The sequence below is a fragment of the Quercus robur genome, chromosome 4 (genome assembly GCF_932294415.1).
Source record: "Quercus robur chromosome 4, dhQueRobu3.1, whole genome shotgun sequence".
Lineage (NCBI taxonomy): Eukaryota > Viridiplantae > Streptophyta > Magnoliopsida > Fagales > Fagaceae > Quercus > Quercus robur.
This window is the reverse complement of record NC_065537.1, coordinates 74,922,343-74,934,996: the sequence shown is the minus strand read 5'-3', so window position 1 is coordinate 74,934,996 and position 12,654 is coordinate 74,922,343. Positions and strand designations below refer to the sequence as shown.

The window sequence follows — 12,654 nt, the reverse complement described above, 5'->3', positions numbered from 1 at the left end:
AAACATAGTGGCATTTTCCCTTAATTGTTACTTTTGCAAAGTGGAGTTGATTATGATTCTTTGTCTTTGTCGGCCAGTGTAAGTAACTTTCAGCGAGTTTGTGTTCACCAGCAATGCAAGAGAATTTCAAAAATAAACTAACAAATTTTAGGAGACTTGGACATCTAAAACTAAAAGCACAAATTAAGACCCAAATTTGTTCTTCATTGCAAACATGTTCAGGGGATATTTGATTGTGAAAAACTTTCAAGCTTGTGAGTGGCAGAATCTCATAAGATTTGAACGTACCCTATATCAATCTAATTGTTTAATTTAGATTAATTTTAATCTCATGATGATTGTATAGTTCAGGCAGTATCTCTAACACTTCACTAAAAGGAGGCCTAGGTTGAGTTAATGGGAATGAGAGTTTTCAGTGGAAATCCTTACCTCTAAGTTGTGTATTTCTACCATTTTCCTTTAATAAGTACTTCCAAAATACTAGGTGCATGTTTTAGCAAAACAGTTTCTCCATCAAATCCTTGTAAATTCTGCCTCCATATAATATGCAATACGATTCAATTTATGCATTTCTTGAAAGGGGTTTGCACTTTACAGTCATGGTGCCCAAATCGAATGTCCCATTTATTTATTTATTTATTTATTTTTTAAATCTTGTTATAATAATGGGAATGTCCAAGAGACAATGTTTCTCTCCCTCAACAGGGGAATTCAAGAGAGTGTTCGTTCCATTTTTCTGGCTCCATAGGAAACACCCTCCACAAGTGATGTCCTATCCTATTGAATCGTTGGAAAACTCTACAGTGGCGGTGTTGATCAATGAGACCACACGGCAATGGAATGAGGAGCTGATCGATGGAGTTTTTGCTTGTGATGAAGCTACCTTGATCAAAAAAATCCCACTTGGACGTGTAGCTTCAGAGGACGTGGTGATATAGCCATACTCTCATGATGGTAGGAATACTTGTAAATCGGGGTATAGATTTTTGAAATAAGAAGCCAAGCTACAATCCTCCAAACAGCCCACAAATCCGGATTCAACACTTTGGAATGGATGGCATTTGGTCCTAGGAAGCACGGGTGCTGAATTGGGTTCGGGTTCGGGTTCGGGTGCAGGTGCAGGTGCAACGACTCGGCAATTTTTGAAAAAGTAAAATGCAGGTGCAACGAGATACATTTATTAATAAATTATTAAATATATTTATATTTATATTTTCTATATATTGCTAAGCATATTTTTTCATATACTGATAAACATATACCAATTTAAGAGCAATAGTAGATAAAAAACCTTTGGAATCTATTTAATATTTATAACTAATATTTAAGGGGTAAATTTAGCAAAATAATATTATTTTTTAATGATAAGTAATCATTTAAATTGATACAATTACTAAATTATTTAGCTATTATTAAGCTAAATGATATGAACTGTTGAATTTAATATAGTGTTTTAAAAAAATCATAATAAAGATATTCAAATTTGGGGGTTTTATTATAAATAAACAAATGTGTTGCGATATTTATAAAGAAGGAAGATTCCAAGAAGCTCCATTGCCAAGTCCCACCACTATCCACTTGCATTGTTTTATTAATATCACATTCCAAGGCTCTATTTAAAAGTCTACACATCTGATATCTCCACGTCTTCTTCTTCTTTTCTTTTCTTTTTTTTCTTCTTTCCTCACAAATCATTTGGTAGCAAATCTTTCTTCTTCTCCTTCCCTTTTTTTCTCACAAATCTTTTGGTAGCAAATCTTTCCTCTTCCTCTTCTTATTCGGACAGAATCATCGCGTCGAAATGAGTCGGGTGTGGGTGCGGCAGCACTATAGCCGCACCCGTGCTTCCCAGATTTGGTCTCTCCAAGTGCCAAACAAAGTGAATAATTTGATGTGGCGTGCCTGCCAAAACGCTTTACCAACAAAAGTAAGCATAGTGAGAAGGACAATCATTGATGACCCTCTTTGTGACCGCCGCCATGAAGAACATGAAACTCCATTGCATGCTCTCTGGCTATGCAAGGAGGTCGACGTGGTCTAGGCTGATCCCAAGTTGTGGTCTTGTAGGAGGCATGTTCATTTCCTTAACTTCAAAGAACTATTACCTTGGATGATTGTGCAGCGAAATAGTGCCGAGCTCTTTGCTATGACTGCATGGTAGATTTGGACTCAAAGAAATCAAGTTAGGCTCAACCAAGCAGCCAGTACTGTCCACCATATTGCCCAACTGTCCAAGGATAAGCATGCCGAGTTCCTAGCCTGCCAGTCAACTTCGACAGCTTCATGGATTGAGAGACATGCACGAAGTAGAAGAAGAAATTTTTGGGAAGTTCCTCCGGCGGACATGGTGAAGATTAACTTAGACGGGGCTGTCTTCTCCGATGAGAACAAGTCTGGTATCAACGTGGTGATAAGGGACTGCTCGGGCTTGGTAATTGCTTCCTGCTCTGAGATAGTCCAACAAGCCTATAACAGCTCTGAAATTGAAGCACTAGCTGCTGCTACGGCTTTGTCTTTCGCTATTGACATTGGCATAAACAAAGCGATCTTAGAGGGCGACTCGTTGGTGGTTATCAAAGCACAAAATGAACATGATGCTCCGCTATTCTTTGTTGGTTCTCAAAATTTATAAATTAAGTTTGTTTATAGTTCTTGGTGTTTCAAATCAACGATTTTAGTCCTTAAAGTCTCAAAAACAAGTTCTATTTGTCCTTCTGTCTAATTTCATTAATATCTATGTGTACGTTGCTAATATATTAATGGAGTAATATATTTTTAATGAGAGGACATCTATTTTTTCATTTTCCATTTTTATTTGAAAATAGCAGGAATAAAAACACACACAAACAAACTACACAGTACACAATTGATGAACCCAACTGGCTAACCCCAGAGGCGGCTCTAAGTATTGGTGAGGGTGGTCCTCACTTGAAAAAAAAAATTATATACCTTAAAAAAAAAGATTAATTTAATGAAAGTGTCAAACCGTAGGGGATATATAAATTGTAATTTACATTTGAGTTAATTGTCGAGAAAATAAATAATATGGTGTGATGCCCCAAATTGTTTGGATTTGATTAGATTGTGTGCATGTGTTGTATTGCATGAGTTTGTATTAAATCCCACATCAAGCAAGCCTTAATTTCTACTTGATTAATGCTTTTAGTATAAAACGTAGATAATTGTATTTTTCAAGTACTAGCGTTACACCTACCCTTTCCCATAAGGGGGAATATCAACTATGCTTCTTAATTAAAAAAAAAAAAAAAAAAAAAAAAAAAAAAAAAAAAAACCTCCTTCACCCCAAAAACAAAAATAAAAATAAACACTTTATTATACAAAGTTTAGCCACAAAATTGGTTGTAACCTTAAATTACAACCTTATTTAATAAAATAAAAATTACTATATATTTTAAAAATCTAACCGTTGAATTGCATGTTTTTTATACTCTTAATACATATGTCAAATTTTGTGTCAATCAGATATTATTTATTATATGATCTATAAGCTTATATTTTATGCATAATTTTAAACTATAAAAACTTGAAATTTAAATAATTTATTGATTGCAAAACTATTAATTTTTAATTTTCTAGAAATTTTGTAAGTATAGAAAATATAAGAAAAATATATAATTCAATAATGAATTTGGCAAAAAACAACAACTGGATCATAATAAATTTACTGATTGACTCATATAATTAAATATTTATTTATTTTGGTTGAGGAATTTATCAAATGAATATAATTAAAGTTTTTTAGGATACAAATATAACATTACATCATTTTACTGGACAAACTAAATACATGTCATGAGCTTATGTGGCACCTTAACAAAAATAACATGACATCATTTTAGAGATAAAATCTAAATTCTGAAAGTTAAGGAGGTAAAATCCAAAAATTTCAAACTTTAAGAGTATAGTATACACTTAACCCTACTATAAATATTGTTTCAATAATATGACTTGTTATGCTATAAATAGTAGTATATGATCATGAGATGCCATGTCTTGGCCTACTCCAAAAAATTTATTGGTATCTTGGCCTGACAATCAAAGCAACATTTTCATGCAACAGGCATTATAAATGGAAATTTTATGATTTCTATAATAAATAATAAATAAAAATAGACGCAGTAAGGAATGATACTCATAAAACCATCATTAAATCATATTGGTGGGCACCTGAATCTTTGCTATTTGGAAGCTTATTTTATGTTATAGTCCTTTAATAGTTCTTCTATGAGCGTAACAAAATCTCACACAATTTTCATAATATATGAGATGTCAATCCATTATAGATCGAAATTAAATTAAATAAGAAATATATATAATACCGAAAACCACCACAACTCAAAATAAGGATGTTATGAAAATGTTGTAAAATTTTATTGTATACTTAAACTTTTAAATAGAGATGAGATTGAAAATAATAATGTTTACAAACAAATGTTTTACCAATCATGCACCCAAAAAAATCCGCTTATTAAGTGATTGAAATTCTGTAATTATATTTATTGCTACCTCAACTCGTAAGTTTTATATAGTAATTGTTTTCGTAGATTTAACATTTTCCTAAATATAATGTAGAACAACGTGAAACATGAAAGTCCACTACTCATGATTTAATCATTCCAAAGGCCTAAAAAGGTATCCACTACTAAGATGCTAAGAGAGATTGACAATGGAAAATGCAACTATGAGAAAAGTTATGAGAAACTTTTTCTAGAATAATTTTTATATTTTCAGAATATTGCTATAAAAAAAATCGTTAGAAGAACATTTTTTTTTTTTCCTAAAAATAGTCAAAAAACCAAAATGATGAGATCATGATGATCTTTTTAGAGGCCATGCATGCATGACGTAAAATAAAGTAAATAATTAAATAAATCCAGCCCTTGAAATTGTAAAATCTCTTGGCTAAAATTTATAATAAGAAAAAATAATCATCAGAATACACATTATACACTATTACAGGCAGTACACCACTAGCAGCTGAATTTTGAGACTATAATAAACAGATAAATCCCCCACAAAACCTACTCAATCTTAGATCCACTTCGGCAAAGTGGATATATACTCTCAAACAATAGAACACTAGCTATGGCTTAATATGTATGTCTCATTCATGCGCCTTCTGAACTTTCTGTTGAAAGTTGCAAGTTTGTGCAAACCCAAAGTATTATGCAGCCATCTTGCAACTTCGTATTTTAGCTTAACATCTCAGCAATCTTTACAGCAGAATAAATAAAAGAAGCTGCAAAGTGGACAACAGAGAATAAAAAAATTTGAAGTAATAGCAAATTATGATATGAATGCCCTATGTTAACTGATAAAACTAATAGGTATGGTACATAGCCCAAAAAAAATGTTTATAATAAAGCTCTTCTATATAATCATATAGTATTATAGTGAAGTAAGAAATAGTTGTATATTGAAATGTCTTATACAAGGAGTCCCTTGAAAAATTGTGTACGTTAATTAAGGAAGAAAGAAATTAAAGAGAGAGTAACATTAGCTTTGGATGTTAAATTGAAATGATCATGATGCTAGCTAATCGTACCTGTACAGGTTTGTGTGTGCATTACCTTTATATATATATATATATAGTATTTTAGGTGAACTTGTACTGGTTTGTCTTTGAGAGAATGAGAAATGCATTCCGGGAAGAAATACGTATTTTTATATGTGAGTTTGATTTTGTTTAGGTGGTTTTTATATGTGTTTTTCTGATCTGTTAATGGGAAGATATCCGAAACAGGAAAGAAAAAAAAAAACAATATTATAATTGATGGTGCCATTAAAATAGTATATTTTGGTTTAACTCTTGAGCTACAGTGCCTCCAATAGATGGCAGATCATGATAGCTCAAGATTGTAGGCCAGCTCATTAAGAGCATTCTCATCAAGAATGCTAAATATTTTAGCATTTACCACTTCAAAAACCTACTTTATCAATTTTAACATACTATTTTACAATCCACCAAATATCAAACATTCTATTTTTTTTACAACTTCATATAAATAATATTATTTTTATTTTGCCACTTTCTCTCTCATTCCACCACTTTCTTCTCAACGGCTAACCACTGTCAGCCACCATTACCATAAACCATCAACATTCCACAACAAACCCAGCACAGCAAACCCAAACCCATGGCCAACCCATTGCCACCACAATCAGTATCCATCCAAAAATCAACCCCATAGCCAAAAAACAAAAAAACCAAAAAAAAAAAAAAAAAAAAAAAAACAACAACAACAACCCAGCAAACCGTGAGAGGAAGAGAGGGAGGCAGAGGATAGAGAAACCCATCAAACCCAAAACCCACGCCTCAGCCACAGCAACCCACCTCCACCACCACCCACCCACCCACCTTGTTCTCAACCCCAACCAAAACCCACCACCCCGATCTTAACCCCAGCCAAAACCCACCACCCCAATCTCAACCCCAACCAAAATCGTTGCCGAGCACCACCAATACCCACCAAACATTACAGCCACAACTCCGGTCACAACAAGAAACCACCACCACAAGAACCACAAAAAACCGCCACAAGAACCACAAGACACCAGCCACAAGAACCACAAGAAAACACACAACACACCAATCTCCACACCGGTCTCCACGTCAATCTCCTCCACGCCGATCTCACGCCATCATGCCGTTCTCCTCGCCACCAAGCCGATCTCAAACGTACGATCTTGTTGTGAGGGAGTGAGGAAATGAGAGAGATGTGGGAGACGGAGAGAGAACCAGAAAAAGAGAAAGGGGTGGGAGATAGAGAGCTGGAGAGAGAGAATAAATAAATTAATAAAATATTATACAATACTGCTACAGTACACTCTCAAAAATGAGAGTGCACTATAGCAGTATTGCAAATTTTATAACATTTAGCAGGTTTGGAGTGGATTTTTGGGTTTAAGATGCTAAAAAATAGCATTTATAGCATATGCAAGGCTTGATAAGAATGCTCTAAGGGAGCTGGGGCAAGAGAAAGGTACATGTTCCCTATATACTTCCATGCACAAATTGGGGGCAAGGTGTACCCTTAAATTTTCCATGCACAACCTTTCCTTTTATTTTTTATTTTTTATTTTTAAACCCAAGCCTTCCTCATGTCATGATATACATTGTCCACTTTAGAAGTGACACAAAGCCTCATTTCTCAAGGTTTTAAAATGTTGTCTTTTTCCAATTAGAGTCTAAGGCCTTTCATATATAAGGTTAAGGACATCTCCAATCCCCCTAAACCTAGAAAATGTGAAACTTAATCAAGATTTGGTTCCCTCTCACCTCATCACACATAAAGGGTCTTTTGACTTTTTGGGTCTCCACTATTAGTGCTACTCAAACAATGAAATGAATGTTTGAATTCCTTTTTTTAATAACACGTATCAATTTTAAAGAAAATGCTATTTTGTTATATTTCAGTGTAGAGGACAATTTAGAAATTGTGTGCAAAACTTCCAAAAGTTAAAGGAAAAATCTATCACACACTTGTGTAATAAATTAACTCACCCCAAAGCTAAAACCTGTAAGAAACTTGCTTATAGTTTATGGGACCGTTTGGTAACGTTGTTTATATTTTTTGGAAATACGTGTGAGTGAAAAAGTGTGTAGAGATACATGTAATATTGTTTAAACACTGAAAACTGTTGCTTAAAACACTCTACCAAACAGCCCCTATATGATCAAAAAATAATACGCCATACAAATAAAATAAAATAACACCGATCTTACCAAAGACGGCATCAATATTATTAGCGTTTTACACGTGCAATGCTAAGAAGCCATTGTTAATATATATATATATATATATATATATATATATATATAATGTATCTTAATTTTAAAGAATCTAAACTTTTTTTATTACTTTTACTTTTATAAACTTTTTAATTCAATTTTTTGTTTTGAAAATGTGGTCTTATATGTGGGTGTGTTAGTGGGAGTAGAATTTAAGGGACAATTTTACATTCCTAGATTTACCTTTATGCCTTATGTTTATTTTATTTTTAAATCACTTTTAATTAAGTAATAGGGCTATAGTTGGAAGTATAAAAAAAGGGGACATGGAACAGGGTTATATATATATATATATATATATATATACACACACACAAATTATGATACTATTGGAGAGATAACATCTAATAGACTCTAATTGAGTGGTTAATATAATATATAGGAACACTACTTAACCAAAAAACTTAAGCCTATTAGTTTTGGTCCAACTATGCTATATTAACTACTCATCATTCTCATTATGATTCAATGTGAAACTTCACACACACATTTATATCTAACAATCTCCCATGTGAGTCATTGTCTCTCTACGAGCCTTGAGACCTTTTTGTATGTCACAAATAAGTCCTACTAGCCCCCCTTGTTTAAAGCTTTTTCCTTCACCAATGCATTATTCATAGGCTTATTGTATGTTATCTATAATAATCACATGTCAAGCTCACATGCTCATCTATTCATGGGAACCCTACACTTTCATGCATGTTTATGGGAATCTCTCGTGCATCTCTCTTTTTGTAAATACCATTTTGTTGGGTCTTTTTTCAAGATTATTTTTGTGGGAAAATCTTGTGTGATGCACACTTGTGTGGGCTCCAAGCACCCGTTCCCTTTCCCTACTCTAACTGTGAAAAGGGCGGCATGTCCCATTCCATGCGGAAAGGGCATTGATACCACCTATTAGGGAGATAACACCTTGAAGAAACTCTAATCGAGTAGTTAATATAACATATAGGAACACTACTTAACCCAAAAATGCAAGGCCATGAATTTGGTATTAACTATGTTATAACAAATTCTATGTAACAAGTTGTTACTGATAGACTAAAAAGCAATTTCAATGGTCGGCTCAAATTAGAAATTGCCACCTAGAATTTGTTTTGAAATTGTTGTAAAAAATATTTTGGATGTAATTTTACTCTGTTATTCATTGCATGACTTCATTCACACATGTATAAATAACAGATTATATCAAAAGTACGTAAGTGAATATTAAAGACTTATGTTATAATTATATCTATAAATAGATAGACACCTTAATAAAGAAAATCTAGATGTGTAATTAGGGGTGTTCACCAAAACTCTAAACCACACGACTGCACCCAAACCAACCAAAATCATTCGCAAAATGAGGTAACTACACCGCACCACACTGCAAGTGGTAATGAACCGCACCGTAGAGCACCATATTGTGTGATACATTTTTATGATAAGAAAATCGCACAAAACCACACCACACTGCACCCATACATATTTATTTATTTTATATTAAATATATATTAATAAATTACTATTATATGAAGTAAGTGGCCAGCCTAGTGTTAGTGCATTCTAGTTTCACGTCAAAACGACATTGTTTTAAATACAAAATCAAATGTTTAAAATATCATTCACTTCTCCGTCTCACACTCTCTCTCTCACAAAATCAATAGCTCAAAAGTTTAATATTATTTTTTTTGTTTTGTAATACTATATATATTTGTGGTACTTTTAGTTTACTATCAATCTATAATGGATTTCTTTTTTGTTTTGTATATATTTGTGTTACTTTTTTTGTTACATAAGTTATATTTAAAAAATTTTAAAAAAAAATACTTACTGTCATATTGTCATCATTATTGATAGTAAATTAGACATTGTCCATAATATCTTGAAAAATATACCATCCTAAAACTGACCAAACCACATCTTATACACCACACCAAACTGCACTACACCACACGTGTAACCTCAAAATAGGTGCAGTATGGTTATGGTTTTGGTCAGACCGCAATGCAAAATGTCGTGCTTAAAATGGCCCAAAACTGCCCCAAACTACACTGCAAACACCCCTATTTGTAATGGCTCTATATTTCTAATTCTTTTTTATGCATAGAATTAAAAGAAATAATGGCGACAGAGACAAATTCCAAATTTAGAAACAAGTAGTTGTTAACTTGTGCAAAATAATGTACGAGAAAAAATGTACAACAAAAATTTTATATATATATATATATATATATATATATATGTATGTATGTAAATTGGGAGCTTAGAATAAAATGTGAAACTCCAATATACTCGTTCATAAAACCATTATTCTTTCATAGTGGATGAGTGCCTAAGCAATTGAATCAAATTTTGCCATTTGGAAGCTTGTTTTTTTAAGTTCTGATAATTATTTTGTGATGAGATTGAATATAATAACAATAAAATGATAGATAAAGGCATGAAACATGAAATTCCACTACTCTTGGTCTTAATTAAACCGAAAAAAGTTCGCAATACTCAAAAGATATTAGGAGAGAATGAGAATGCAAAACGCAACTATAAGAAAAGTGATGAGAATAGTTTTAGAATAAACACTATAAGATCATTATATACTCTTTCAATACTAGTGGAACAATTTTATAAAGAAGAGAAGAAAATGATGAGATCATGAGAATGTTTTTAGATGATTTCGTATGTCATGACGTAAACTTAAAATAAATAACTACTTATTAGGGTCTTCGTAATGAGTTCCCTGTGGGCACATCTGTAGTTATATACAATTATATATTGATTCTTACAGGATTTAAGTGTCCTATTACCTCTGCTATTCCCACCTATTGTGACAAGAAAAGTGTCATTCAAATTGCTGGCTACATATTCCGCAAACGGGCCAAGTATATCATCTTCTTTAGGGCTCTATAGTCTATCGATTTTATTTTGTTTTCTCTCATGATTAACTTGTTGCTTATTAGTGGATTTCAGTTAATTCAACTAGTAAAATTTCTAAGGATTAAATAAGATATTTGAGTTTCAATCTCCGCCTACATCAAAAATCGATTGATGTATTAATTTAATGATAAAGAATTATCATCAAAAACGGACATTATAGGTTGAAACTCTCTCCACACACACCAAAAAAAAAAAAAAAAAAACTTGCTACTTATTCACTGAATGACAACCAATCCCTTCCCTAGCTGATCAGGCAAGCAAGTTATGAGGAGGTACCATCAAACTCAACTCACTTGATAGTGTACTTTCTATCTTACTATAACTAGTAGTACCCGCATGTTGTACTGCTACTGGATGCTCTGGACTCTTTATAGATCTTCTCCTACATTATTATGTATTCTACAATATATAAAATCACATTCTCTCAGCTCCAACCAGTCATGAAAGCACGGATATAGGAACCATCAACGTGCTGATAAATTCATATTCTCTCAGTATGTACATAGATTCACCTCAATTTGGCAGGTATCAAAATTTACACATGCCAAATAAACTTTTACCATTAACAGAGATGGTTAATGTGCCAGTTCTTTTCAGAAGAGGTATGGCCCATTTCCTCAAACAACATACTGATTACTGAAAATCTAGTTCTATGAAAATGGATGCAATATGGCTAGAGATATCAGCTACAACAATTTCTAGCAAAAACATAAAAATTAATACAGCACTTTTAATTAAAAATACATATGTTATTTTCAGAAGGAATATAATTAACCTTGATCGATGATGATCAAGTACAGAACTTTGAGAGCAAAGAAACAGAGATAAATATCCCACAAATTACTTACTAAATTATAAATACACTCATGCAAAGTGAATACTCTCTTACACGATAAAATACTAGTAGCACACTAGATATGGCTCATGCATGCCTTGTGAACTCTTCAGTTGAAACTTGAAAGTAGCAAGTTTGTGCAACCCTGAAGAAATCAGCAGCCACCTTTGCGATTTCTTATTTTTCAACAACGGATTGTTTACGGAAACAGCCACAGTATATAAGATCGAGGCTGCAAATTGGACACAGAGGAAACAAAAAAATGATGTAATATACAGTAAAGTTACTAAAGTATATATAACATGATATACTGAAATAAATATTTTTATTAAGTACTGAAAGATCTTTTTCTTTTTTTCTTTTTTGTAGTATCTTGAGTTATTGGATTTAATAGAAGAGTGTGCTGATGATGTAAAAATAAAATAGTTTAATGGTGAATTAATCTTAAATTGAAATAATTATGGTGATCGTGATGATGATGACATAATTTTAATAATAACAAGCTTACCATTTTTGAGTAAAAGTTTTGCCATGGCTATGTTCAAGATTCACGTTTTGCTTCTCTTTCTTTTGTGTAACTTTACTTCCTGTTGGGTGTTTATTGGGGCATGATATAACTTTAGTCTAAGCAGTCCATGAAATCATTTATCCAAAGCATAAAATAATCAACTTAGTACTGCATGTGCATGAACATGTGTGTGTGTGTGTGTGTGTGTGTGTGTTAGTGAGTGAGGGAGAGAGGCAAGACCTGGTTTGTGCTTGTCACTTGCATTTTGCTGCTCTTTCTGCTGTGCCATTTTAAAGCAAAAGCAAACACTAAAGCTTGTACAAAGATGTATTAAATTTTACACAACTCAGTTTCTTCTTGCCATTTGGAGTGTATATATATGCATTCAAATGGGTGAAGGAATATCACTGTGGAGGAGCTAATGTTTCACAGCTAGCTAGCTTTGTTCTCATCTTCCGACGTTCTAGAATCAGAATCTAAAGTTGGTCTAAATTAGATTAGACATAATGCATATAAAATACCTCTTTTAAGAAACAATATGGGAATTATATTATACCTCAAAATTATGTGCACAACTAATTT

The 12,654-nt window shown here is 32.7% G+C and overlaps 1 protein-coding gene and 1 long non-coding RNA gene across 2 annotated transcripts; one reads left to right on the top strand and one right to left on the bottom strand.

The window, feature by feature from the left end:
• The first annotated feature begins 1,801 nt into the window (after nucleotides 1-1,801).
• On the top strand, nucleotides 1,802-2,632 carry LOC126722589 (uncharacterized). Its single transcript, XM_050425736.1, has 2 exons — nucleotides 1,802-2,026; nucleotides 2,162-2,632. Exons 1-2 carry the CDS (start codon nucleotides 1,802-1,804, stop codon nucleotides 2,630-2,632), a joined length of 696 nt encoding a protein of 231 aa, XP_050281693.1.
• Nucleotides 2,633-11,433: 8,801 nt separating this feature from the next.
• On the bottom strand, nucleotides 11,434-12,461 carry LOC126724552 (uncharacterized). Its single transcript, XR_007655030.1, has 3 exons — nucleotides 12,313-12,461; nucleotides 12,073-12,151; nucleotides 11,434-11,796 (listed from the first exon to the last, which is right to left on the bottom strand). It is a non-coding gene; the product is annotated as an uncharacterized LOC126724552 (long non-coding RNA).
• Between the last annotated feature and the right edge of the window lie 193 nt (nucleotides 12,462-12,654).

Excerpts from the sequence above, each read along its gene's own strand:
- LOC126722589 (XM_050425736.1), top strand. The coding sequence starts at position 1,802 with ATGAGTCGGGTGTGGGTGCGGCAGCACTATAGCCGCACCCGTGCTTCC. Across the intron at positions 2,027-2,161 it reads CTCTCTGGCTATGCAAGGAG|ATTTGGACTCAAAGAAATCA; the intron begins GTCGACGTGGTC and ends ACTGCATGGTAG.